Below are 27848 nucleotides of genomic sequence, written 5' to 3'. Positions count from 1 at the left end.
ATGGCCATGGTTTCTCATGGAGCTGAAAGGCGGGCTGCCATGTCAATTGAACCAATTCACAGGATGCAACACCAACAGTATCAAAATCTATTGAAGAAGATGTGCATGCCATTTATGAAAGGTCCTGAGAACAGACATGACTTTGCCAGCTTTGAAGAGAAAGACAGCATTTCTTTCCTTAAATTCCATCCAGATACCCCTCCTTTTGGGCCGAATTACCCCTTATTCCCACACCGAGATGATGTGCCTTTAGTAGATCCCTGCTCAGGCTTTGTAAGTGCAGGAAGGGATGCTGAGCTGCAGCCCAGTGTTGGAAAAGTTATTGAATCCCTGGTGGACTACAGTGATGTGAAACCTCACCAGCGGGTCCCTACAGCAGGAAAGGGGGTGCGGACTGCTCACAGGAGGCATATGATCCTCCTAGAGGAAACCAGTCAGGACCGACGGTGGAATTCCAGGGCTGTGCCAGCTGCTTTGATCAGGGCAAAACTCAGAGGTAAAGCAAGCTACTATTTTTATTTCTTAATCACTAAAGAAAAATCATTGATGTTTAATAAATAAACAGAGTTTTTTTGTGAACACCATCCCCCAAGGTTCTAAAGGAGCAACCATATAAAATATATTTGTGCTGGATATTTGAGATATTTGAACTGAACGTAATCACTGCTGTAGAACGCGTGAGTCACAGTCCTTGCTGCAGCAAAGAGGTACAAGTCAGCAAATTCTAATTTTAAAATTCTAAAAAAAAAAGAAAGAAAAGAAAAACCTTTGAAATAAATACCATTTTAAACAATGTATTTAAATTGTGAAGTTATATATGATAGTTGAAGGGAGCATCTGTTTTAACATAACCTGAAACAACAAATAAATGCTAAGTGTCAGGAAATCCCCTGAATATTTCTGTGTCTTTTAGCATTTCCTGAAAAATAGCTGTGCAGAGTATTTAAGATATTTGTCCAGTATCTAGTTGACGGGAGAACAGAAATTCTTCAAGACTGCCATCATATCTTTTTTCAATTACATATTACCTTCCTAATGTACTTCAATGTGTTACATCTGAAGTCTGTTAATTTCACACTAATTGCAGCATCAAAACTAAAATTTACTCCTCGTAATGGCAAAGTTTCAAAACCATAGTCTGTTGATATTTCTGGACAGAATGAATATCTATCCAGGGCTTCTAAGGTCAGACATTATTAGTGGTAAGCAGTGTGGTTGAACTGTTCTAAAGATTAAGCTAATTCCCAGAGTTTTCACAGAGAAATGCTCATCTCAACCAGAAAAATAAATGAATAAATAGATAAATAAATAAATAAATAAATAATGAGAACTCAGACAACACACTAAAGTCTCATAGATAAAAAGAACATCACTCAGAACAAGATAAAGAAATGTAAATAAGCTATTTGCTCCATTTTGCCATACAGAGATAGCATGCCATCTTTACAGTTTACTGTGCTTTATCCATGTTATTGTCACCATGAAGACTCTACATACAATATATTCCAGCTGTTTTTGGCTCCTTTTTTCTGTCTTAGAAATTTTCACTTTAAATCCTTTTAAGCCTACTGAAGTCATGTAATGGAAGCCAAAAGAACCCAAGAAACCAGAGAGTAAAATAATAAGACCTCATAATTTTCTTTTTTTTCTTTCTCATTCCAAATTATTTTTGCTATTTGCTCTCAGTGGTCTACTTAAATTAGATCTAAGAAATCAATCAGAAGTGATTAGCTTGTTCCACAAGCCTATGGAGAAACAAAAGGAAGGAGGAAGTATGATAATCTATCTGACCATTAATTTTTCCAACACAAAGAAAAGCAAACAGAGACAGAGATAGAAATACTGTGACGGATTAGACACTCTTGAAATGAACTCAGACAAAAACTGAACATATGTCATCAAATCAGTTATCTGTTTTACAGTTAAGAAAGTGGTCCAGAATGGAGAGTAGTTCCATAAGTCAGATAGAAATTGCCTGGTGACTTCCTGTTGATTTACCTTTGGGTGAAGTTCACTATTAGTGTGAATTACCAACTTCAATGAAACTATCTGCAAAAGTTGAACTTAACTTGTGCACAAAATCTTGAAACAGAGTCCAGTATAAATTTATTTGAGATACCTCTGCAAGTGTTCTTCCAAACCTAGTATTCATTTCCAGGTTTTCCTGTGATGCTGAATGTTGATTACAGATGTGTAAATATAGATTAATAAAAGAAAAAAAAGTAGTTGAGCTTTAAGATGCTGTTTTCAATGCATAAGCAAATTCCAGATTTCAGCTATTCAAGCCAGAGGCCAGCTAGCAACCCACAGGCACATGATGCTTTGAAAGTGCTAATCTTTCTAGACATCAGTCCTGAGACATCATTCCCCAGCATTGTTGTTTGGGGAAGTTGTGCTAAAAGAGAGATCAGTCAGGCATTTTGCAAGCAAATTCTGCACTGTTTATCCACTGTGCTGTTGATGAGTGGGAAAAAAAAAAGCAGATACAGAAGCAGCCTTTGAGATGTATGAGTTGAGGTATTTAGAAACATCTCCAGTGTCCAGGAGGTCTTCTTTTGTGAGAAAGTGTACAGCTATATTACTTTGGCAATCAACACTGGTAACTTTAAATGTCCCCACACAGCCTTTTGCAACTACTGGGAAAATCAAGTTAATGGAGCAGTGAAGCTCTGTGATACCAAAGCATGGTGAGAAGCTGGCAAAGGAGATTGTTTCATGACTTCAGAATCTAGCAGAGAAGGAAGATTGCTTAAGAACTATTCTTCATGGGTGTTTTGCTTTGTGTAAGGAAGATGCTTGGTGCTACAAGACAGAGTCTTTAAGTTGACTGTTTCCCTGTAGATTCCCCTTCCATAATTAACATGGCAACTAAATTTTCCCTTTTTCTGCAGCTTCAAATTCCTTTGCACATTCAGGATTTGATCCTACAGGTGTATTTGTAAATGCAAGCCTGACAATAGAGTCATAACTGTGATTATTATTCTATTTGGTGTGGGTTAACTGTTTGGTGTGGGTGTTCTGTTGCATGAATAAATACTGAGGTTTTGCTAAGGGTGTGATAGTTATCATCTCTGCAATTATATATTTCACTGTGCACTCATTTTTCACGTGCCCCATAGCAGAGAGGTTTGTTGATTTAACAAATTTGTTCTTTACCTGTTACTTCTTTTGTCATACATTTTCAACCTAAACTGTTTGGTATTATGCTTACGTTAAGCTAGTTTTCAGTGAGTGAGTTAAGCCTTTTCTTATGGGTGTAAAGCCAAACAGAAGTAATTTTAATTGGTTATATTTATTTTTCATATATAAAGAGAAGGAAAATAATTCATCAAAGAACTAACCAAGAGAATTTGGAAGAGTTATCTGTATGCTCTTCAGCTGGCATTGTTATCTCTTGTTCGACCCACTGAAGTCAATACTACTAATTTTAAGATATAAAAAGTCAAAAACATCACGTTTTCAAGCAACAGTGAAGTGCAATGAAGCTTGTAAGGCCACTGTTTTGTAAACCTCTTTGCATATGACCTTATGTGATGACATAGGAGTCTCACTTTTTCCTTTGTAAACAAAACAAAAAGATATTCTAGCTTTTGTGATTTCTGGGAAATGAATTAGAAAAGTGAATGAGTACATCTTCAGTTTCTGACTCAGAATGCAAAAACCAGAAAACCTTCAAAATTCATTATCCGTCATTGAATCCTTTTTCAGATTAGGAACTAGTTTAAGTAATCAACTGAAACTGACAGCATCGTTAATATCTTGATAGTTAAAGTGGCAAAGTCAAGACATTGAGTGCCAAACTTGAACAAGAACAGGTCATACCATTTTCAGTTCTGAGGTCTAAGCAAATCGATAGGGGCATTGAAACCTCCAGAAAGTTGACTTAAGGAAAAAGCACTGTTTTTATGCTAGATCTTTCCACTGAAAGCAAAAAGAGAAGTAAATGTTAGAAAACTAATCATCCCAGCATTGAGGTGAAGATAGCAAAATACAGCATAAGATGCCAAGAGCAGAGCTCTAATAGAAATTCATATGTACAGTTACCAAAGCAAATGTAAAGTTATATACAGATCCTTCTAAGGACACTGTAGCTGAAATGAGTTTTACACATACAGCACAAGGAAAAATATTTGCAACCTTTAGTTACTTAATCGATGAACATGAAAAGAAACTATTTTTATGGAACAACTAATAAATATGCATAGATGAGCAATCTGCCAATTTACTGTGGAGAACACTAATACAGTAGTATGAAGTAATTACAAAATATAAAACTTAATAGAAACATTCCCACCTGAGTACAACCATATATTTGCAGGTAAAATTTAAAATCTCCACCAGGCTGAGGCAGTGAAGATGCAGACACCATCTTTACTACAAGCACATTGCCTATTTAAGAGAAATTTTCCAATCGACTTGTTTTAATCAGAGAGGGATTCAGTTTGAAAGCTTTCTTCACAGTGCAAATATCGATAAATTCTTTCAAGCTTTACAAAAGCAGCAACTTAAAGTTATGGTACACTGTGAAGAAAAAAAAAAGCTCTTTTTAAAAAGCAGGTCATACTATTTCACAATCTACATACAGCATCACGGCACTAACCTGTGTGTTTCTTTAAAACTTTGACATGTTCTACAGGAATTAACTTTTCATTCTTCACAGCGGTTTCCAACTTTCAGGTTTTGATCACTTTTCTCCAAAGTACACCTTTGTAGACCTTTTTTTCCCCACAAATAGCTATGAAAAGTAACTCCATTACAAATTAGTTTCCATACACCTTCACATATATTGGAAACTTTTAGGGGATCTGGAAGTAAAAAGCAGGACGAAAAGGAAGGCATAAATTAGTGTTCTTGAGGAACCTGAATCTTGGGCATTATACCATCTTTCTGTTTGGCAGCAGCTCTCTTCATCACCAGTACGTGTATACTGGCTTACCAGTCAGTAGAAATATGCCTCAATAGTAACTGCAGACTTTGGCCTCTGAATGGGTAAGCCAAATTTCCAGGACCTGGTCAGGGCAAGCTCTTGCTGGAATATGAAGTTGGGAGGATAATGACTGAAAAGGAATATCTTTAAGAAATCATTTCTCTGCTGCTTATGGAATAGCTTGTTGCTAACAAGGTTGGTGAAAACAACGTAAGTGTAGAAATGCAAGACATAATCAATAGTTTGGTTATGTTAGCAAATTTTTATTATTATAATTGCAGGGTTGGATATTTTCTTTAATACATTTAATTTGGTACATGACAATACGTGAAGTTGGCCAAATCATAGCAAAGTATGTTGCAATACTATTTATCACTCATTTTAAGCTTTCATGTAATTAACTTCATGTCAAATTATAGACTGTCCTGAGTTGGAAAGGACTCACACAGACCACTGAGTCCAACTCCTGGCTCTTAAAGCACCACCCAAATTCAAACCCTGTGTCTGACAGCATTGTCCAAATACTTCTTGAACTCCGCCTGACTTGGTGACCAATGCCCTAGGGAGCCTGTTCCAATTGCCAACCACTTTCCAATCTTATCTTCCACTTACACAGCTCCATGTGGTCTCCTTAGGTTCCCTTGCTATCACCAGAGAGAATAGATGCTTCTCTACTCCCCTTGTGAGGAAGTTGTAGGTTGCCATGAGGCCTTCCCCTCAAGATCCTATCCTACAGGCTGAACAAACCAAGAGACCTCAGCCACTCCTCATATATCTTGTCCTCCCAATCCTTCACCATCTTCATGGCCCTCCTTTGGATTATCTTTAATAGTTCTCTAATAGTTTATGTGTTATAAGTATTAAGAATGTACAGTATGTGTATACAAAAATGTGTTTTTGTGGACATTTGTAATTCCTTTCAGAGTAGTATCAGTTAGCTCAACACTTATTCATTGATTCTAGTGAAAAACCTTGAGTTTTTTCCATCCAGTTTAAAACAATAAGGATTGCTGCAAATTGATTAACACAATAGGAACCCCCTTCTTTCAGGTCACAAAACTCCAGCGAAAGGTCTTCATGTTCTACCTGATCAACACCATAATTTTGCATTTTCTATGGATCCACATCTCAAGGCAAGTGTCCCATTATTTTGTTATAATAATGGAAAACATATTTAAATTATTTAATTTCTAACTCTGCTTTCAATGTAAAATGCTTTTTGCAGTGACTTTGATAATGTGGTGAAATAGGGCTTTTTCATTTCTTCATCTGATTATAGTAAATAAGTGCATGTAGCATGATTTAACAGTGCTCTTTGCTCCAATACTATTTTTGTACTGTTTCCCTGGTTAAAGCGTTTAGACTGTAAGGCATGACTGATACCACTTATGTCATATGTATCTAAATATGACAGACTTAGAGCCAAAATAGCAAAATATAGAAAGAATCAGGAGTTGGACTCAGTGATCTTTATGAGTCCTTTCTTCTAACTCAATGTGTTCTATGAGTCTGTGATAAAAAAAACTACAATTGAAATTATATTACTATATTTAAAATTAGGCCAGCCCATATTTGATATATATAGTACTTAGAATGATAGAATCATAGAATCCTTAGAGTTGGAAGGGACCTTTAAAGGTCATAAAGTCAGGCTGCTCGGAGTGCGATCTAGCCTTGCCTTGAATGTCTCCCATCTTGAATGGATGGGTCTTCCATTGCATCTTTGGGCTACCTGTTTCAGTGCCTCACCAGTGTCTCTGTAAAAGACTTTTTCCTTACATCCAATCTAAATCTACCTTCTTTAATTTTGAAACAATTTCCCCTTGTTCCATCACCACAGACTCTGCTAAAGAGCCTGTCCCTTTCTTTTTCATATCCCCTTTAGATACTGAAGGATGGTTATCAGAACTCCCCAGAGCCCTCTCCAGGCTCAACAGCCTCAACTGTCAACATGTCTCCATAGGAGAGGTGTTCCATCCCTTGCATCATGGTCTTCAACAACTTTTAAAACCTAAACCATTATATGATCCTGTGATTCTATCATATATGGTGCAAGTCTTAAAGAAATAAGTAAATAAAATGACACCAATGAGTCCATAGCACAACACTAATTAAGTCTTTCCCATACTGATAATGAAATGGTATCCTTCATCCTTTTAGACTGATGTGGTAATTCATAGCCCTTAATGTGTCACACATGCTTAAATGGATTCCTGTAACACCCATGAATATCATACAAATATATCAGGCATATATGAGAGTGTCTTTGTTATGTCATTTTATCGACAACATAACAAATGGAAAGCTGCATTCCTGAGGATTGGAGAGGTAAGGACATTCTACTAGTTTTTTAACTTGTATTCACTTATTAAATTTTCCTTTCTCAGGAAAATTCTTACATTCCAAATAAATCTCCAGTGCTGTCTGGTGAAGAATGTGAAATTGCATATTTCACTTTCTGATGCAAAAGAAGATATTAAACTAGAATAATGTAGATGTGTTCAGTTCACTCATAAGCAATCACAGCATCATATATGTTGATAATATTGCTTTTTGCCATCTCTTTGATTTCTCTTAGGATTCAAATGATCCTTCTGCAAGTTGGAGAGAAGAAAAAGCGAGGGACTATTTCTACAAGTCAAGTACTCAAAAGTGAGACATCATTTCTTTTAAGAATAGGATTTGTTTGTGCTTTGCTTCATTTTTTTCCCAACTTATTTTGCTCTGATGAACCTCTAGGTAGCAAAATACATAAGGCCACGTAAGACCACAATTAGTTTTTCTGTCACTTCAGAACTTCTTGTATTGCAGCAGCAATTATTTAGCACAGAATTCATCTCATTACCTGCAGCTATCTAAAAATTTGTATCCAGTCTGTGCCATTCGTCTCTATTTCCTCTATACGCAGTGAAGAAAATCTGGAGTTTCCTAAAGGACATTCTATATATCTGTTTTTAACAACTGCCGTAGGCATGATATGTGGGACATCTAATCTCTATTAATATCACTTATCTGATTTTTCAAACATAGATAAAATAAACCCTATCACCACCATAAGTTAATTAGAAGATAAACTACTTTTGGAAGATAAATTACTACTTTCAATTAGTAAGTGAGAAAGTTTAAATAAGAGAAGCCTGTGAAAATCTGTCATAACTACTTTTTCAAACACAGAAAACATGTAATTCCAGACTTTTCATTGCCCTTCGAATGAGAAATATACTTTTTTTTTCCACATCCTTATCACAGAATTCCTATCTATCTAGCTACAGATGCAATTCAGAACAGATTAAAATGCAGCTTCTTTAATCTTTTTTTTTTTTTTTTTTGTAACCTAGGGCATATGAAGATGTTCCATGGGATAATATATTGCCATCCAAAATTCAGCCTTCTGAATCAACAGTGGAAGTGATGGCTGATCCTGTTTCCCAGTGTTTCACAAAAAGGAGATACAATCCTGAACCTGAAATAAGCCAAGTCAGTGAGCAACTTCTTTCCAATTGTTCTTAGATTTTGCTAAGGGAATGTAGCCTAAGATTTGTGTAGATCACACAGATAAACACACAGTAATAATTCCAAAGGAAAACATTCCCTAGAGAGCATTTAAGGCCATCTTCACATTTGAGAAACTGCCTCACATTGTTTCATGCGTTTTCTCTTTTTCCCGTTGTAAATTGGTACAGAAGACATGCATGCACATTACCAAAAGAGAGAACAAAGATACTGATAAAAAACTGTAGCACAGGAAACTTTATGTTAGGTTTGTTTGTCATTATTATCTGTAATAATTACTATTTTTACTAAATAAAAATTCAGTCTTGAAATTGACTATGCACAGGTCATCCTTTCCATAACAGTTTATTTCAGTGATGAATTGCAGCATAAAAATCTATTAAGTCAAATTAATTAAGCATCTAATTATGATTTTAGGTTGTTGGAAACCTTTGGGATAGATTTCAAAGAAGATATTTTACCTCTTCACAGAGACCTGCTAATTTGTAAGTTTCTTTTCTTGTTTGTTTAATACTAAGGTCCTCTGAACAATTCCTTATCAGGTTATTCTATAACTAGAGAAGTTAAGATATTCAGTCAATGCCTATCTGAAATGTACACTCCAACATTCTTTTCTTTTGAGACTTAAACGTAAAAAGCAGAACAGAAGAATAAGAGAATGACTATCATGATTGCAAACATCTGATGTTTTCATTGAGGCGTGACATTTATGAAAATCCCACAGTAGTCACAGACATTTACAAACTCAAAATTTCGTCTCCTTTCCATAAAATCTTGAACAGCTTCAGAGTGGAGCTTAATTTGCTTGTTTAAACTCAAGAGACAGGTATACTGCCAGACAGATAGGCATAAAACAGGAGAGACACACACATCTCCAGAGTGGAAGGGAGATAAGTGCATATTATCACTGTCTTCTTGGATGTTTCTCTTGCAAAGGAATATAGATGTGGCCAGTGAGAGCAGGTTGCAAGGACAGAGCAAGAGAGGAATTCAGACCTGATGTTAAATTTTCCCATGTTCTTGAGAACTGACTAAAGTGTTACAAGTAGAAAGACAGTTCATGTTTAAAGAAAACCTGCATATACAATTGCAGGAAAATACCTGAAGCCCCAGCATCTGAGGATGAGGGTTAAAGAGAAAAATTTTGCAAGCCAAACTGGGTCATTTAACATATATGTCAAACTAATCATTTACCACAGTCTTTTACCACAACTCAAATGAGCACTGCATCATTCCAAGAGCAAAACGTCAACTTGTCACTACCTCTCTTTTGGGGCTTCATAAATATTCTATCAGAATATTCTGCTGAGTGAAAAAAAAAAAAAGTGATTGAGATATTTTGTCTTTAACAGTGTAAGCCAAAGCTCTCGAATCTGTCAAATCCCTTTGTACACGTAAGTACAACGTCCCTGAATCCTTTCTAGTTTTGTTGGTTTGTTGTTGTTGTTTAATCCCAAGCAATCCATCTCTTTTATTTTCTGAAGGTAGAATTTTAGATGAAGCAAGAAGCAAGATGTACAATATGTGATCTATTCTTATGGTATTTTCTGGTGCTGGGGAGGAGGATGTGCTGAGTTGCCTCTGTTTGTGGAGGAAGCCTTTTACCTATGGAGCAGAAAGCAGGACTCATTTGGAAGAATATCCCAGTCTGGTCACAGGCATAACCAGAAGGACAAGGGATTACGCATTTCTATGTTATTGCCACTCTTCACAAACCTTCTCTATGCACATATGTACTATGTGCTGTCATTTCTTACATGCTGCAAGTTCAGCAAATGATTGTTTTCATCTTGGGATATGCCTAGCATGCAGGGGGGTTCATCTCCATGTTTTTTTCTCGTGGACCATTTTAATAAACAACTAGAATGTTGGAGTATGCAGTGTATGGTTCAGCTGCCTCCACCATCTGTCTTATAAATAATTTACATGTATTTGATTTCCATCCTAACAGTGGCTGTGTTGGTGCAGTAAATTTTGAAGACATTGACAATCCCAGTGTGGACTTAATCGTGTTTAACCATGTGCAAACTTCAAAGCCTCGCTACACAAGGACTGCACAGTATGTTTCTCTTATTAGCAATATTTTGATGCTGCATCTTGAATTCTGGATACTTGGGAAAGGGAAAAAATGTTTAAGACCCAGTCTGGGTCCAGAAGAATTTTAAAAATTGGTGGAAACACCAATCCTTATACTTCTGGATAATTTCAATGAGGTTCTATTAACACAGGAAGCACAGTAGGCTTTCAGGTACAAGACTGAACTTGAAAAAGTCCTTCATAATAACTGTGTCAGTAGTAAATGGCCTACAGTAGTAAATTCCTACTGTGATCAGAGTCGGTCTTTATAAATCTCAGAGACCATTCAATCTAGATACTCAAAATCAGTCAAGGAAGCTTAACCAAGATGAACAGAGAAATGTCTATGGAAATCATGGTATAAGAGATTTTATACATCTATTTAGTTTATGGCTTTCAATGAAAAACACTAATCACAGGAATGCGTTGGCAGTAAAGTTAATTCAACTTGTATGTTCACGTACAAGAAAAGTTGAATGTGAAGCTACTCTCAGGATATTTGCTAAATCATGCCTACGAACACCCAACCATAGCTCCTGCTAATGTTCAGACCACCCAGAACAGGCATTCTTCTAAATGTCCAGCAGCAGGAAACAGATTGGTGTTACATTCAAGGCTCAAGTTGAGAGCACGTGGAAGAGAAACTTCTGAGCTCAGAGGGCCCCAGGAACTTCTGTTGACGCCATTCTGAATAGATTCCTTACTCCCAAAGTGTTACATTAATCCTGAAAATATGGTATATTTTCATATTTTAAACACTTCTTCTGTTCTAATATTCACGAACAAGTCTTCTGGTGTAAAAGGGACTACAGCACGCTTTGATGCATGGGATGACTTGAATGCTGTAATGCTAAAAATGTGATTTTTAACTTTAGCCACTAGATGGCCTTCTAGTTTGCAAAAGTTCTCTGAATGCCATTAGGAGCAAGTCCTTGCTCTTAGTTAGATCATAAACTTTGATGTTTAAAAGTTTTCACTTTAAGTCTTTCCTAATGTTGTCTTTAGTAGTTTGAGATAATATGAAGCCTTTATTTGCAAACTTTTTTGCACAGTAAAATGGTGAGAGTAGCAACATATTGACAAGAGCTAAAAATTGTAAAACAAAAGACAGTTCTGTTTACCTTATCACGTTTTTCTTCTTGCCTTTCCTTTTTTTTTTTCCTGTCGACAATCTTGCAAAGTTCTGTGAGAAAACTACAGAAGAGTTACAGCAATGGAGAAAGCAGTGGGAGAAAAATCTGTAAAGACACTTCTCTCTCTGGAATGCTGGCCTTAGTTGTGAGGGTATTACTACTTGCTCGGAGATGGCTTAGAGATGGCTGGATTTTCTGAGCTCCACTTTAGGTCTCTTCATTTCTGATTCTTGTATCAGTTTCAGGCAGAATACCTGTTATTTTGTAGTGTATTACATGCTACCACAGTTGTGAGGAGAAAAGCTCCATCCTCCACATAGCCCTATCCATTATGGCAGTATATTCACAGACAACATGAAGTTGTGAAATTTAAGCACTGTAACATGGCCAAATTTGACCCATATTACTGTAAACAAACCCATTATTACCAAGCTGTTAATGTACCTAATGCACCTCTCTGACTGTCTCATCTCCTAATTGAGTCGTGTTTTCTCACAGACTTAATTTAACCTGCAACTTCTGCTTGAATTAGAACAGAAAACAGTAGAAAATGATTCCTGATAAATGTGCTTTAAAATACAGTATACATGAAATACAATTCAGTGCTGAACAGAGATCACTGAAGTTAGCAGACCTATTAACTTTTAATTCTGCTGTTATGCAGCTGTTCTTTTGAGCTTCAGAAAACAGTAGCTAATGTGCACCCTGTGCTGCAAACAGACATCTTGTCTGAAACTATTTGCAGCATGTGTTTCCATATTACCTTCTCCAATATTCTCTATTTTCTTGGGTGTTAGTGAGTGAGACAATGATTTCCATTGATTTCTGGCAAGCAGGAGACCAAGAACTCTAGCACCTTGAAGATTCTGATGTCTCAAAGCTGGGAAAAAGTCAATTCCACTTGAAAAATTCTACTCTTGAAAAGAAGTATACCTTTGCATAAAGAATATTTGTTTACTGTGCCTATGACTGCCAGATATCAAGATTGCTATGATTTTAAGCTGAAGGAATAAAAAAACACCACACAGTGAAATGAAGAAATAGATGTAATTATTGTTTGTTTGTTTTTAATTTATTTATTCCTTTGTGTATTTGATAGTAGTTCTGGACAGGTGCATTAAAGTCTTAAGGCTTCTAGAATCCTGCTGGAATCCTTGAGAAATCAGATTCATGATTTCAGTTTAGAAACCTGTGTATGCTTTGCAAATCTGTAAAATGTAAAAATCTCTTTGCAGATAGTCAGTCACTTTCACTCTTTCATGGACTAGCAGTTGCACTTCCTGCTTCTAGAACCCTGGCAGCAGCACTCAGGCAATACTCTGGAGGGAGACTCTTCATCCCCAGACCATGCAAGAAAGTGGTTGCCAGTCAAATAATTAACATAGATGAAACTAGCTAAGAGTCATCTGTCATGTTATTTTGCACAGACAAACAGGAAAAGTGGTGAACCTGGGCATGTTTTGTATGTTACTCTTGTGCCCGCCCTCTCTTCCTTTTGGCGGAACAGGAAACCATCTTCTGTTTTTCTTTTCTTCTTCTTCTTCCTCTTCTTCTTCTTCTTCTTCTTTTTTTTTTTTTTTAAGGAATTAGAAAAAAGATAAAAGTCATGGCTTATGGTTGAGTTGAGCCCCAAAGCCCCTAGTATAAGATCAGCCTTGTAGAGAGGCACTATGAATATACACAGAACTCCTGATAATACATTGAAGTCCTTACCATGCATTTTGGAGTTTTTACAGATGAGAATTCAGGTGGGATTAAGTGGTTTGCCAAATCCCATTTGGAATCTGTAGCACAGTTAGGAATGAAACTTCATGTACCCTGAAACATTGCCGAATGTTGAGCTTTGATCTATTGAAACAGTGCTTTGCTTAAACTTGATTAAAAAAATAGTAATTATTAGCAGAAAAAGTTGGCTGTAATTCTTAAAAGTTATAATCAAACACAATTGAAGACAGGAATTTAAGTAATCTTTTATCCAGTTTTTCCATTCTGTGATTCAGTCACAGAATGGGAGCGTTCATCATATGTAAAAAGTCACATCATAAGTGTTGTGACTCAGCTAGAAGTTTTAAATTGATAAGTCTGGATTTATTAATCAAAATTATATTTGTGTTCTGGTGGTGGTGATCAGTGGGCATTTCCATAAGGGAGCTTTGCAAATACTTTTCTTGGGTCACACTCATCACCTTCAAACTTAACCAAAGATCCTGGATGGTAATTTAATTTTTCTCATTCTCTTCCATGCTTTCATTAAAACCTATCCTGGGGGAAAGGGATTGAATGTATCATCTCTTCTGTTTCAGTTTCAAAATGTAGCATCATTCTTAACATCCTTGATTTGTGTATTCACTCCTCAATTTGCTTTAGAATGAACTTGTTCCTTTTTTCCATCCTTCATAATGCTGTAAAGTACAACTGAAATCTGAAATCCTCTATCACTTATTTGCCAAGGATGTAAAAAAAACACATTAAAAAAAAAAACCAAAAAACTGGTAAAGAAATAGGAAATTGTTATGAAGGACTACTCTGAAAACATCATTTATTATAGTTCCATTCTAATGATACATTTCAAAAACTATCTTATAAAACATATCATGCTCTCTTTTTACCGTTCAAGGCTGCATTGATTGAACTACATTGGCAAAGTAAAGAAGTTGTAGGTTTGAATTCTTTTCTTTTCATGCCATTAACAAGTGAGCTTTCAAATGGAATATTTTTATGTATTTTCATTAAATGCTGCTTATGCAATTTTGTTAGGTGCACTGACCAACGTAGGTCCAGTGGCTCAAGTGTTTTTTTGTTGCTGTTGTTGTATTTTTAGATTTATTGGCGTTTGCATAGTTTTGTATTTCTTCCTTGCTGTGTTTTTTCCTACTTTCTCTCCTTGTCTGCCTACTTCAAGCTCTTTTCGTGTATTTGATTTATTTTCCTTCAAACTACTGAAACATAAATTCCAATGGAATTAATGAGTTGAAGACATTCTCTTAACAAGATTTCCTGAACAGGAATGGAATTGATTCTGCAGTCATACACTTTGCAGAACTGAGAGCTCTGCTGTTTATTGTAGAGGACTCTAGAGTTTACAATGATTATACCTGTTTTCTTTAATTTGTATTTTTGTTGGTAGTGTTGTTTCTTATGGATTTGATTATTATTTGCTCATAGTACTTATTTATTTGTGGGAGATGGATATTGCACTTGATTATATATGTCACATGGCTAGCCATATACCAGGCAGGGAAGCAGCTGAGAGCTAGAGTGTTTTCTGCAGCCAGCCAGGCTTTCAAAAATAGCTCAGCGACCACATTTGAAAACCAGAGTTCAGAAAGAGCTCACCTTCTGGCTGTATGTTGATTGGTAAGCTCCTGTGAAAATCTGGCCACAAACACCACAATGAAACTTTTAGATATAGAGCACTTTTAAAAATCTGGCCCCATGTGTAACTGCTGCTTCAACCCATTTAATATCAAGGAAAAGGAGGATGGTCAGAATTCAGAGGATACACGGTATTTTCAGACTACTTGGGCAAAGTAGTACACAGCTACCATGACTTTCAGGAAGGTTCAGACTGCTAAATCCTCTGAGCGCTTCTGAGGCTTTATCTTATTAATAAGAGCAAATATGCAGTGATCCAAATCATTCTTTCACTTTATTATCAACGATCACTTTGAAAAAAAAACAAAACTCTTTCTTATTCAGAAGTGTATTCTGAACTCAGTAATTTTGAAAACGATGCAGAACCTGGATTTACTGCTTTGTATGGATTCCCAACATAATAATCTGCTCTTCTCTTTTTCTTAAACATCTTTATCAGCATGCAGTTTTGTATAATCCTTCTTCAACCCCTAGTCAACAGATTTTTCCTTCAGTTGACCTCTTCACAGAATCACAGAATCACAGAATCACCCGGGTTGGAAGGGACCCCAAGGATCATGTAGTTCCAACCCCCCTGCTTAGCAGGGCCACCAACATACATATTCAGATCAGGTTGCCCAGGACCCCGTCCAACCTGGCCTTAAACACGTCCAAGGACGGGGCATCCACAACCTCCCTGGGCAGCCCGTTCCAGGGCCTAACCACTCTCCTAGTAAAGAACTTCCCCCTAACATCTAACCTAAATCTTCCCTCCTTCAACTTAAAACCATTTCCCCTAGTCCTGCTGTTGTCAGCCCTTTTGAAGAGTTTACTCCCCTCCTGGGTGTAGGTTCCCTTCAGGTATTGATAGGCTGCAATGAGGTCACCCCGCAGCCTTCTCTTCTCCAGGCTGAACAAGCCTAACTCCCTCAGCCTATCCTCATAGGGGAGGTGCTCCAGCCCCCTGATCATCTTAGTCGCCCTCCTCTGGACCCTTTCCAAAATCTCTATGTCTTTCTTGTACTGAGGGCTCCACACCTGGACACAGTACTCCAGATGGGGCCTCACAAGAGCTGAGTAGAGAGGGACAATCACCTCCCTGTCCCTGCTGGCCACCCCTCTCCTGATGGAGCCCAGGATCCCATTTGCCTTTTGAGCTGCCAGAGCGCACTGCTGGCTCATATTCAGTCTCTCAAGACCTCTTCCCCGATAACTACTGAAACAAGGTTATGCTTGATGTGGTATTTTAGTTCTGCAGGTGTTTTAAGGGTCACTGGAAAAAAGCCTCCCACACTGGTGATGGGGATTTCCTCTGTGACATTCATGGGCAGGGCTATGCAAAATGCTCAGTCTTACAGGCTCAAATAACATTCTTTCTTGGCACCGTTAGAACTCCCTTACACACTCTGCAAGTTAGCATTGCTTATTGTAGAGGTAGTGCAGCACACTTAGTGCATTCCAGTGTACACAGCAACTACTTCTATCAGTCATTATATCTGCTTATTGTATCACAGTAGCTCCCACGTCGTGGTACTTACTGCAACCTCTTGAAATCTGAGGTAAGCAGTTAGGACAGAGATTACATTTTCTTTTTCCACATTAAAAGCCTCTGACTCCAGAATTAAAAAAAAAATCTGGCATTTGTTCACATTTTATAACTTGATACTCATAATTCATCAGCTTTCATAACACTCAGTAGAGGGCACTGCTTACACAATCAGAGCACTATTTTCTCAGCAACACTTTGAAGTGTCAGCTAGTTCATGCCTGTAACACAGATAAGGTAGATTATGACACTAATTTTGGAAAGATGAAGACTAAGGATTATGAACTGGCTTGTTCAAGGCCTTGGATGTTGTCTTTATTGGAGAGTGACTAGGATCTCACCCAAATCCATTTCTGGGAGCAATTGTTTAAAAGGTGAATTTTGAAATGTGAGTTACTTTGTGTAATACACATAGTTTCCAGGAAGATCAAGACCTATGTGTTTCAAGTCCTACCGTTCTTGCACAAAGCTGTTCTCTGAAACTATCCTTTATTCTTGGTCCCCCAAGCGCACTGGGCAAAATGCTACTATCGTAGCAGCACATCTGCAGTGACTTCAGTCATATTTCTTCAGTATAAAGTCAGCTTCCAACTGACTGTGTGCATGCATCCCTTATCATTTCAAGTTACCACAGAAACCTCACAGGCCACAATTAGCTGAGGACAGGACTCTCTGCTGCCTTCCAGCTTGCATAGTCATTTACACTGACTGTCTATGAGGTCCTTCACAATGTATCTTTGCTTCAGAAACTGACAGCTTATCCACTATGTGTGCGTTTTCAGCAGTTTTCCAATTTGAGTCATGCTGAGGGTGACAGTGAGTGAAGGGAGTGGGTGCCTAAATATCCTCATTTGACATTTACCAAATGAGATTTTATAGTTGTTTCTGAAAAAAATAAAAATAAAAATTACTCATACTAAAAAGGGGGCTTGAAAAAATTGAAAACGGAATTGAAATTATTTGAAATTGTAGGAACAAAATGTTCTGGTCCAAAATATTTCTGGGAAAATACCGTTTTAGTGTTTTTATTCTGTTAGAAATGCCAAATCCATTCCTTATACTGCTTTGATGGCTGAGGGACAAGGGTATAAAATGCAGCCCAGAATGGAATGCTTTGTTAAAAATTCCTGTTGGTCCCATTCTTCACTCTATGTGGAGCACCTTGTTCTGACTTCATAAGCTCTCTCAAGTGCATTCTTTCCCAATTCTAGGAACTATATGCGCTGAGTTTCTTGACAGAAAATCACGTCAGAGACATTTTTACCATAGGTTATTCTACTAAGCAAATAGGGTCATGAAGTAAAAGAATGGCCACAAATGGGTGACATGTAGGTCTTCCTGGCAGAGAATTTTAGGCGGAAACCATTTGCAAGACTTACATATTGTGATGAGATCTGAGAGGCCTGTTTTGTAATTGCACTAACCAAAAAAACTAATTTATGACTTTATCTGGTGACTTAGTTATTTGGGATTTTCTAAGAATGAGTAAGGTGTTAGGAACCCTTCATTCTTAAGTGCGAGATATGAATCTCCAGGACTGCTTTCATGAGACAGAACTTTTGCACAAAGGATTTACAAACCTAATTCATAGTATCATAGAATGGTTTGAATTGGAAAGGACCTTTAAGATCACCCAGTTTCAACTCCTCTGCTATAGGCAGGGACACCTCCATCTAGACCCAGTTGCTGAAAGCCCCATCCAGCCTGGCCTTGAGTGCTTCCAGGGAAGGGGCATCCACAACCTCTCTGGGCATCCTGTTCCAGTGTCTCACCTTTCTGACAGCGAAGAATTTCTTCCTAATATCTAATCTAAATCTACCCTCTTCCAGTTTAAAACCGTTTCCCCTCATCCTTTTGCTACATGCTCTTACAAAAAGTCCCTCCCCAGGTTTCCCCAGTTCAGTACCAGTACCAGTTCAGGTACTGGAAGGCCACTATAAGGTCCCCCTGGAGCCTTCTCTTCCTTAGGCTGAAGAGCCCTAGCTCTCTCATCCTATCCTTGTAGGGGAGGTTCTCCACCCCTCTGATCATCTTTGTGGTTCTCTGGACCCAATCTAACAGCTGTCGAATTGGGGTCCCCAGAACTGGATGCAGTACTTCAGGTGGGGTCTCACAAGAGCTGAGTAAAGGGGCAGAATCACCTCCCTCAACCTGCTGGCCATGCTTCTTTTGGTAGGGATATGGTTGGCTCAGATTATGGATTCACTCAAGTTGAAGTGCTAGATCCAAGGTTTTCAATAATTCCAAATGATTTGTTATTATATATTATATATTATTATATATTGTATTAGCATTCTTGATTTTGTTTCTGTAAAGACACCTGGGATGGAATTTATGTGGCAAAGCTGAGCATCCAAACTCCTGCAGACTCACTCCTACAACATCACTTCCAACTGCTGCTTCAGAACAGTATGGGATGTTATATGGATCCCACACTGTACAGGGATGTCTTGGATACCTTAAAGGCATCTCAGGTGGCTCTCAAAATCTTACAGCTTATGCATATGTTATCACAGTATATCTGTTACTAGACCAAGAACTTCTAGCATGATAATAAGGAATTATATGAACAGGAGAGATGTCATGCTTACAGAAAGGAAGCCTGGTTACAACAGCATGTAGCAGGTTTTTGTATGCTGCCCAGTAGAAGCTTGGCACTTAGTTGTTTTCTTTAACAGCAAAAGCAGATTAGCTGCTTTAGGAGCTCATCAGAGAAAACGCACAAGAGCCAAACTGTGTGATCCAAAAAAAAAAAAACAAGGGGGTAGTTTTCTAACCTAATTTTCTTCTGCTTTATCACATACATAACCACAGCACTTTTTTGCATCTTCTTTGCAGGTTCCCAAGAGAGCAGCTGCTTTACTGTAGTCTCTGCTTTCTTATGATCCTGGTGCTTTTAGCTGTTCTCTGCACATTTCTTTTTCAGAGTGACATCTTTTCCACATGTTATGAAGCTGCCAACTTCTGTGAAACCTTTCTGACAGACAGTTGAAAACAAATCTTCAACTTAGGTCATCTCCCAGACTTGATTTTTGGGTCACGCTTGGTCATTTATGATGCTTTTCTCTCTTCTAGTTTTGCTAGCATTCAGGTCGGAAGATTTTATCAATCAGATACTTCACTGTGCATAATTTATTTTAATATCTCACTTGTGTAGTTATTCTATGAATTAACTCCTAATGAGCTTATAAAGCATAACAAGTTAGTGGGACTTCTTGTTGTGATCTCCTTGGTGTTGCTTATAAAATTTCAAGGAATTGAACAGAATTTCTTTATTACACATGAGAGTTGTATCTTGATTACAGAACATTGCTAAGGTAGTAAATATCTGTTCAGTCTTAAGTCCTTTGGAGAGATTTTCAGGTTTAGTTTAGCTAGATGCATGGTCTTATACTCGCACACGCTCGATGTGTGTCCATTTTGTATCTCAGTGAGATCCCTGTGTATGAAAATGAACTTTTCTACACAAAGCTGCTTCATCTGCATATAACCTGAAAAACTGTTTGCTTTGATATGAAGAGGCAACTTTGTCTGACAGCCATTTTGGCCAGTTCTGAAAATGTGTTTCACTGCTGTACTATATTTTCGGTCCTGCTTGTGTGGCTGCTGTGAAGACAGAGAGTAAGTCTGTTACTTGCTCAGACAACAACTTGGGGATTACCTACAGAGAACAGCTTCTCAAAAGCTACAAAACTGCTGTACTGATTCTACAAAAACATCTGGAGGGTCACGCTCTGCAGTGTGGACCAGGGAATGTAACACTGTGTGAATATTTGGGTTAGTGCAAGGTTACTTTAAAATCGGACCAAGAACTAATTGGTCTTTCTGCCAGCTATGGATAGTTCATCCACATTTCCTTGCTGTAACTGAGGTCAATACAGCATTTTGTCATTACCTCAGCTATTCTGGTAAGGAATTTCAGAGCTGAGTTTCCTTGTACACCAATCAAAAAAGTAGCCGATAAAACAGTAGCTGATAAAACAGCATGTGCCCAGTTTTGCATCCTATGCTGTACATTAGCATGGAGAAGTAGCTAATCAACTGTACCAAAACTAATAGCTCTATCTGCTTTATTAATACAGGAATTGTTTATGTTCACCCAGAGTACAAGTTAACAAAGAAATATCTCAGGGATTATTTTGAAGAGGCCATTCTTGCTATTCTTGCCATCAGATGGCTCACAAAAGAATAATGCAGTCAAGGTTAACAATCCTTATTATATTGTTTCAGTGGATGAAACAGCTTGCCATGACCTCTTATGTTTATGTGTACGAGGATCTGAATATGTTTATAATTCAGTGGTAACGTATTTTGAAATGCCAGCATAGAACAGCACTGTTGGTACTCTGAATAATTTTGTGCGGAAAAAAAGCTATCAAATTGGGGTATTAGATTGCTTAATTATTAATCTTCATGGATTATTGTACTTCTTTTTTTCTTTTTTTTTTTCTTTTTTTTTTCCCTTTTTTTTCTTTTTTCTTTAATTTGGTCCATCTCTGTTTTATCTCCTATCAAATACTGGTAAAATTTTCTCGACTAAGTGGAATTATTTTGTTTTTAAAGAAAGAATCCTCTTAAAGCTTCTTTAAGAAACTTTATTTTTGAATCCCACATTAAAATTTTACTTCAGAATTAACAGAAGTGTTTAGTTTTCTAAGATATGATGCACACTCATAATCTTGTCATCCACTCATGCTAGATTTTAAGTGTGTATCTGAGCAGTGTTAATGATATTGTACATCCATGTGAATTTAGAGAACTTTAAAAATGTCTGGGAAATCATTTGTGTTTTGGGTCACTAGAAATCACACCTGTTGGCTGAAACCCTATTACCTCAATCCCATGTTTAAATCTGGAATGTAAATATCAGCTAAATCTGTATCACAGTTTAAAAAATATTTCCTTGCTTTTTTGTGAACCACATGACTACATATTTTCATTGAGATGAAATAATGAACTGTTGCTTATAATCATGAATATCATACAGATATTCCAAGAACTTAAACGTTTGGGATAAAAGATACTGTCATGTCTAACAAAGGTTTTGGGTCAGATCATCAGCATGATTAGCTTGAAGTTGTTTCATTGATCTTAAAGAAGTCTAACTGTATGATGATGATTTTTTACCCTGCTCAGTTTTAATAGAGAAACACCAACTATTTTAAGGTGATCTGTAAATCATATTTCAAATCTGTTATAATTCAATTTACTCTTTCTTTCCCCTCACCCTTTCCTTTCCTTTTTTTTCTTTTTTAATTTAGCACTCCAAATATCCCTGGATATACTGGCAAGGTTCATTGGTTGGCAACTCATCCAGCAAATTCTAATCTTCCATCAACATCACCATCAATAATTTCACAAATGCATGGGTAAGTATGAGGGATATTTCTTAGCATGTTCAGAAAGGTTACAGGGAAAATCCTAATTGCATTTATTTAACTAAAGAACAATTAAATGTTGAGTGTTACTTTTCCTTGGCTTAAAAATATATAGAACAGTTTGTGCTGGATCCCACAACATTGTTGTGGTGGTCATCTGAAATTATCTTGAGATTTTTTTTAATTTTTGGAATGTCATAGGGTGCATATTAGAAAGGTACCTTAGGTAGATAATGATTTCTGAATGTTTCTGCACTGATGTATATTTTCCCTAGCTAAGATGATTAAGTCATGGCTTCAGGAAACTCTATTTTTGGTTGATCTATTTACATTTTGAAAGAAGACTAAAATTAAACTTTTTAAAATGTGGTATTGCACTTCCAATATGGTGTTGGCAGATTCTCATGAAGTGGGCATTTGCTGTTTCTTGCTCTTCCATACAACACCTGTTAAAACTACGGGTCACATTTCTGAAATATGTATGTGATGCTTTAAACAGAATTGGACTGTTCAGAACACCTGAAAAACACTATTCCTTTATTTAATACAAAGAGTCTGACATAGGCATGGGTCCAATCTAGCCTTTCTTCCAGTGTCTGAACTATTAGTAACTACTTGTTTCCCCTTCCTCCTTTATGATTTTCTACTTTCTCTTTAGTTTCTGATCTCTTATTTTCCAGAATGATCTAGGACATGGTGACACTATCCAAGTTTCCACATAGCCCTTATAAATTTATCTTCAATTAAACATTTTAATAGTCCCTTGGGATTCTGTCCACAACACATTTAAATTGTTTTTTCAGTAGCAACAGTGCTAAGTGCCCAGAAAAGACATGAGAAGCTTTAGGGAGCTTCCTGACTTTTGAAGAAATCAACATGTCAATAGTTTCATCACAGTGCAAAATGCACTGACTTCCATTTCTGCTGTCTACCAGCTATTCACTTCTGCTCATTTTCTCCTGTGGTTAGCCCTAGAAAATAGGCAGTCAGCTGTAGTCAGTTTACTGTTGACAGGGAATGAAAATATGCAACAGTCTCAAGGCTGTATAACCCAATAAAACCAAGCTCAGATTAATGCAAGACTAACTTGCTTTTAAATGTCAGACAAATAAAAAAGCAAAGGCATCTTAGCAAAGATCATTTACAGGCTTCAGACAGATACCAAATTTCAAAAGCAAAAAGACAAATGCCAATGTGATCTAAGAAAAGAAAACACATCTGTTACTTCATTTTACTTTCTACAGGTGTTACTGTGAGTGTATTTCATAGAGAATAAATTTTGTTAGTTTCTAGTGGAGAGGAAGAGTAGAGTTTCTTTTCTGTGCTAGTAGAGTCTTTCTAGAATCAGGACAGAATCCTCTGGTCTTTTGAAGATGGGTATATAGTAAACAGACAGCAAGCCTAATCACACTTAAAAACTGACGACAAAATTTTTCCATTCTAATCCATGAGATTAGAACCTCCGGCTGCAACACTGTAAGAGATAATTTCTTACCTTCTCTGTGGCTACTTACATGTTAAGGTAGTGTTCACTGGCTTAAGAGGGAAGATTATAGCCCTCTTTGATACTTCTATGAATTACAGGTCCCCCGCTCACTCCCAACATTAGTGATGCCTATAAAAGAAAAGTGCTCAACAATTGACTTCTTACTTTTGTAATATAAAGGACAAAATTTCTGTTGATTTCAGTGGTCACAAGTCAAGTTAGGCTGTAGTCAAGAAGAGAGGTTATTTCTGAAATGCGGACTCAAACTTCTCTGATTCATCTCCATATGCTTTTCTTGTGGGATGACATCTCATTCGTACTGTTTTTAAAATGGTGATCTATTTTTTTTTTTCTTGTTGATAATTTTCAAGCCATGGCTGTAATAATCTCTCAGAAAGTAACAAGTGTTTACATGTGGTGGATATTTTAGAGCCACTTTTTTGACATGTCCACAATATGTGAAGACAATTACGGGTGACAGAGAGGGTCACTCTTCTACTGCTGACAGGTCTTGTACATGTTTTGTTGAGAACTAACATCAATACCAGGTAGACCAAAGAGCATGCAGCCACTTCTATGCTGTATTTCCTTTGCATGGACCTTCCTCAGCATGTGGAGCAAGACTCTTTGTAGTATTTTTAAGCATTCTAAACTTACTGGAGTTGTGTATGTTATAGAACAGCAGAAATATTGTTTCTTCATTGTTGAATATGAATAGCTTTTTTGTACATCAAGTTTTGTTGCTATGTTGTATTTTTAATTCTAGGTAATCCCAAGTTGAAGTTGGAAAATTAAGTAGTAAAGTTCTCTAGTACAGTTTATTTTTGACATCAATGTTAACTCTTGCAGAGAAGGGAACATTTGATGTGCATCTCTAGTTGCATGACAATGCCTTGGAATTACAATAGTTAATACAAGATGGTGCTGGATTTCATTGGATTTTAGACAAAAGAGTTACATACTTTTAGCAGGATGTTTTGGAGTCTTCAAGAGGAATCCTTAGGTCAAAAGGCAATCTGTTTTTTATTTGAAGAGTTGGTGAACACAAGATTCTGTGGTGACTTCTGTGTCAGACCTACTTTTGATTTGAGGCTTTTCAGCTGAGGTGTTACACTATGTAAGACTGCAGGTATAAGATTATTGTTAGTGCATCTTCCTGTAAAGATTTTGAAGTGTATCAGAAGATCAGAGTTAATTGTTTGCTTGCATACAGTCCCCAGCATATTTTCTAAACCCCACCTCAGTATGCTGTATCACAGCGACTGGGCGTTTAGAGCAAGATTGGCATGGTGCTAACAAAGTGTTTTTTCGAGGTTTGAAAACCAAACCTCCAACGTCACCAGGGCTAGCCCTGCAGAACCTGTAGGGCCTTATGTGCCTGAATACATTTGGTGTACTCATAGCATTTTGCCACGTGGTGCATATATTAGTTGTGAAGGACTCTGCACTCAAGAAAGGCTGAAAAGAGGCAAAAGGATTTTTGTAATATCCTTCTTACAGTTCCTGTAGGGACCTGCCTTTCAGTGCATCACAAAAAGTTTTAAAACTCTTGGGAAGATTTCTCACCACTGTTCTTAAGGAGACTGATTCCAAGAATATAGGATATTGCAGATTGTTAATACTTTCTGACACAAATGGACATGTCTTTAGCAGTGAGAGGGAAGAAGAGGGAAAGTTTAGCAACATGAGAACTTGTTTTAAAGCCTTTTATTTCTCTTTTTGTAATTGCAGATATATAGCAAAACATGGAAGATCATCTCAGTATAATCACCAGGGACCTTTTTCTCAGATGATAACTCCAGTTAGTCCTCAGAATCCTTTCAACAAGATTCAGAGAAACTATTACAGTTTAAAAAGGGTCAGTCATTTTTACCTGCCTAACCAAGCCTTAGTGTCTGATAGCAAGGAAGATGGAAATGTGTGGATATTTTAAATAAAGAACAAAAATGACATACACATGGGTGTTTGTGGTAGTCTTATTACATCGTTGTCAGATATGTGACCTCCTACCACTGACAGTTAAAACTGTATTAAAAACAAGAGGAGTTATAAGTCAAAGGCTTGAAACTTCTCTCTATACTAGATTGCCTTCCGAACTAAGGTAGAATACGATGGTGTAAAAGTTCTATCAATTGGCATATATATATGGATATATATATGCATAGAAACACATGTAATCACACCTATGTAAATGTATTATTAACTAGTAAATCATAGCAGAGCAGCAGTCCCTCTCACCAGACTGTATCTGGCAAAGATGGTTAAATATTACAGAGTGGCATTTTAACCTTTTTATGTGCTAACTCTGTGTATAGTAGTAACTAAAAGGAGCCAGGTTATGTTTTCTGGTCTGGAGGCTAATTAATTCTGTGCATCTCACATCCGTGCTTAAATTCTCATGCTAAAATTGAAAGTAATTAAATAGGGAGGGTGGAGTAACAGTGTTCAAGCCTCTGTTGTGGTACTGTTTTATTTTCTGGTGTTGGTGTAGGCAGGATGAGGGAGTTGCATTCCTGAGAAAGAGAAGACCAAATGCCACGTTGTTGGTCAGGAAGTTCTACTGTGCTCCATGGGTCAGAATATTCTGAACAGTTTATTGTAATTTGGACAGCCTCTCTCTTGAGGTCTTTGTTGAGCTGTATTACCCAAATCATCTATATTGCTACTCATTTACCTGCTTGTGGGCTTATGATGGACATGTGTGTAACACATATGTAAGAAACAGCCCAGCTAAGGACTTTCAGCGAATGACTATAACATGTATCTATGGCCAAAAGCCTTTTCAAGAGAAGAATGAAGACTTCACTGGGAATACTGAAAGGTAAGTGGGGAATATAAACCACAGAGCCAGAAAAAAAGCAAATCTTCAGAAAAGAACATCCATCAACAAAAAGATTAGATGCTTGGCAACAACAACCAAGCATCCAAATATCTAATATTGCTGTGCAAATCTCAGTCATAAAGGATATACAAACTCCAAGGGAAAGGAAGCTGACAGCTAAGCAAGGAAAGCACTGTCCCTAAAGTAAACAATTTTTCCTAGTAAGACAGCAGCAGATTGCTTATCCCAAAGTAGAGCAGAAAGACTCCAGTTCTTAAAGTGTCTGACCCAACACAGAAACTGTCACTTCTGGTTGCTTGTATTTTCATTGTACAAAAGTCACAGATACCAGATTAATTGAAAGAGAGGCTCTCATCCAACCAATTTCTCTATATGCATTATATTAGAATTTTATATATGCATGCATAATTAAGGCGTGTGTACAGGAAGGATGCAATCTGCCTTTGCCTTTTAAGCCTGTGCATTTTGGAGTTGCACATTTATGTAAGCTGGTGAGCATTTTAGATAAAACAGTCTCTTTTGCAAATTTGGCATATTGAAATTACCTGGTACTACATAAAAAAATATTTGCAATTTTTTTTTACTGGATACAAAGATTACACTGTTATGTGCTTGAGAAGGACTCAAATATTTCAGGCTCCCAACTCAGCAGTGCAGGGGGAGTGATCTGGCTCTGGCTAAGAATCTAGGAACTGTCTTTGTGCAGTGCAATGCAGCATCACAGGCTGTATCTTGAACAGAAACTTAAATTTCATTCAAACGAGCAGATGAAAACTGATTACATTTTAAGCCAGCAGTGGGCTGAGAACGTTGACTGCAAAGAGATGCCATCGCTTGAGTAAGTTCAGATTGGATGCTTTGTATAAAAACATTTTACACATGGCATAATTAAGGCACAATAATCTAAGGAGATAGGAACTGCATTTAAAAGGGACAGGTTATCATCAAGATAACTCAGTGTAGTTTTCTCTGACCTTACAGATGGCGTAAGAGTCAGAATCTCTACATCTAATGAATGAAAAGAAAAAAAAAGATTTACATTTCTCCATACTGCTAGAGGAAATTTCTCTTAAAAATAAACAGAGGGGAGAAAAGGCATTTTCAAAAGTCAAGAAGCCAGTTCCTCATTACTTTCAGTTTCTGTGAGGCTTGAACAAAGAGCAGTAAGCTCTTGTGCTTAAACAGCAAATGGAAGGGAAATGCTTGCATCCAAGATACAAAGCTCCTCATTCCACTTAAATTAAATCAATTAAATCCATAGTATGCATGTTTTCAAATAGTTTTTCCCATTAAGAAGTTCTTACGATTTTAACAAATCTTTATTTTTGATGCTAAAATTATGAGACAGTATTCCTTGAAATCCAAAGGAGGGAAAAATTTTAAGTACTGGAACGAAATCTTACAAGGGTAGTAGTTAGAAAAGAGCTATGTGACACATTCAGTATAAGGCCTATTCCTGCTTTGGCTACACTGTTGGCTACAGTGGCATCATTCCTGTTAGTGAAGACAGATGGGGGCTCTTGACATCATGTCAATCCTGTAAAGAGCACCACTTGATTTAATCTGGACCCTTCTAAGGTCATGTAATATATG

The 27848-nt window shown here is 37.1% G+C and overlaps 1 protein-coding gene across 1 annotated transcript; it reads left to right on the top strand.

The window, feature by feature from the left end:
• SPATA48 (spermatogenesis associated 48) lies at positions 1-25346 on the top strand. Its single transcript, XM_048940605.1, has 9 exons — positions 1-496; positions 5978-6060; positions 7506-7579; positions 8266-8404; positions 8858-8925; positions 9793-9834; positions 10392-10499; positions 21811-21918; positions 25145-25346. The coding sequence occupies exons 1-9, from the start codon at positions 1-3 to the stop codon at positions 25344-25346; spliced, it is 1320 nt and encodes a 439-aa protein (XP_048796562.1).
• Positions 25347-27848: the final 2502 nt, after the last annotated feature.

The sequence above is a fragment of the Lagopus muta genome, chromosome 3, assembly GCF_023343835.1.
Source record: "Lagopus muta isolate bLagMut1 chromosome 3, bLagMut1 primary, whole genome shotgun sequence".
In the NCBI taxonomy this organism is placed as follows: Eukaryota; Metazoa; Chordata; class Aves; order Galliformes; family Phasianidae; genus Lagopus; species Lagopus muta.
This window is presented reverse-complemented; position numbering and strand designations above follow the sequence as displayed.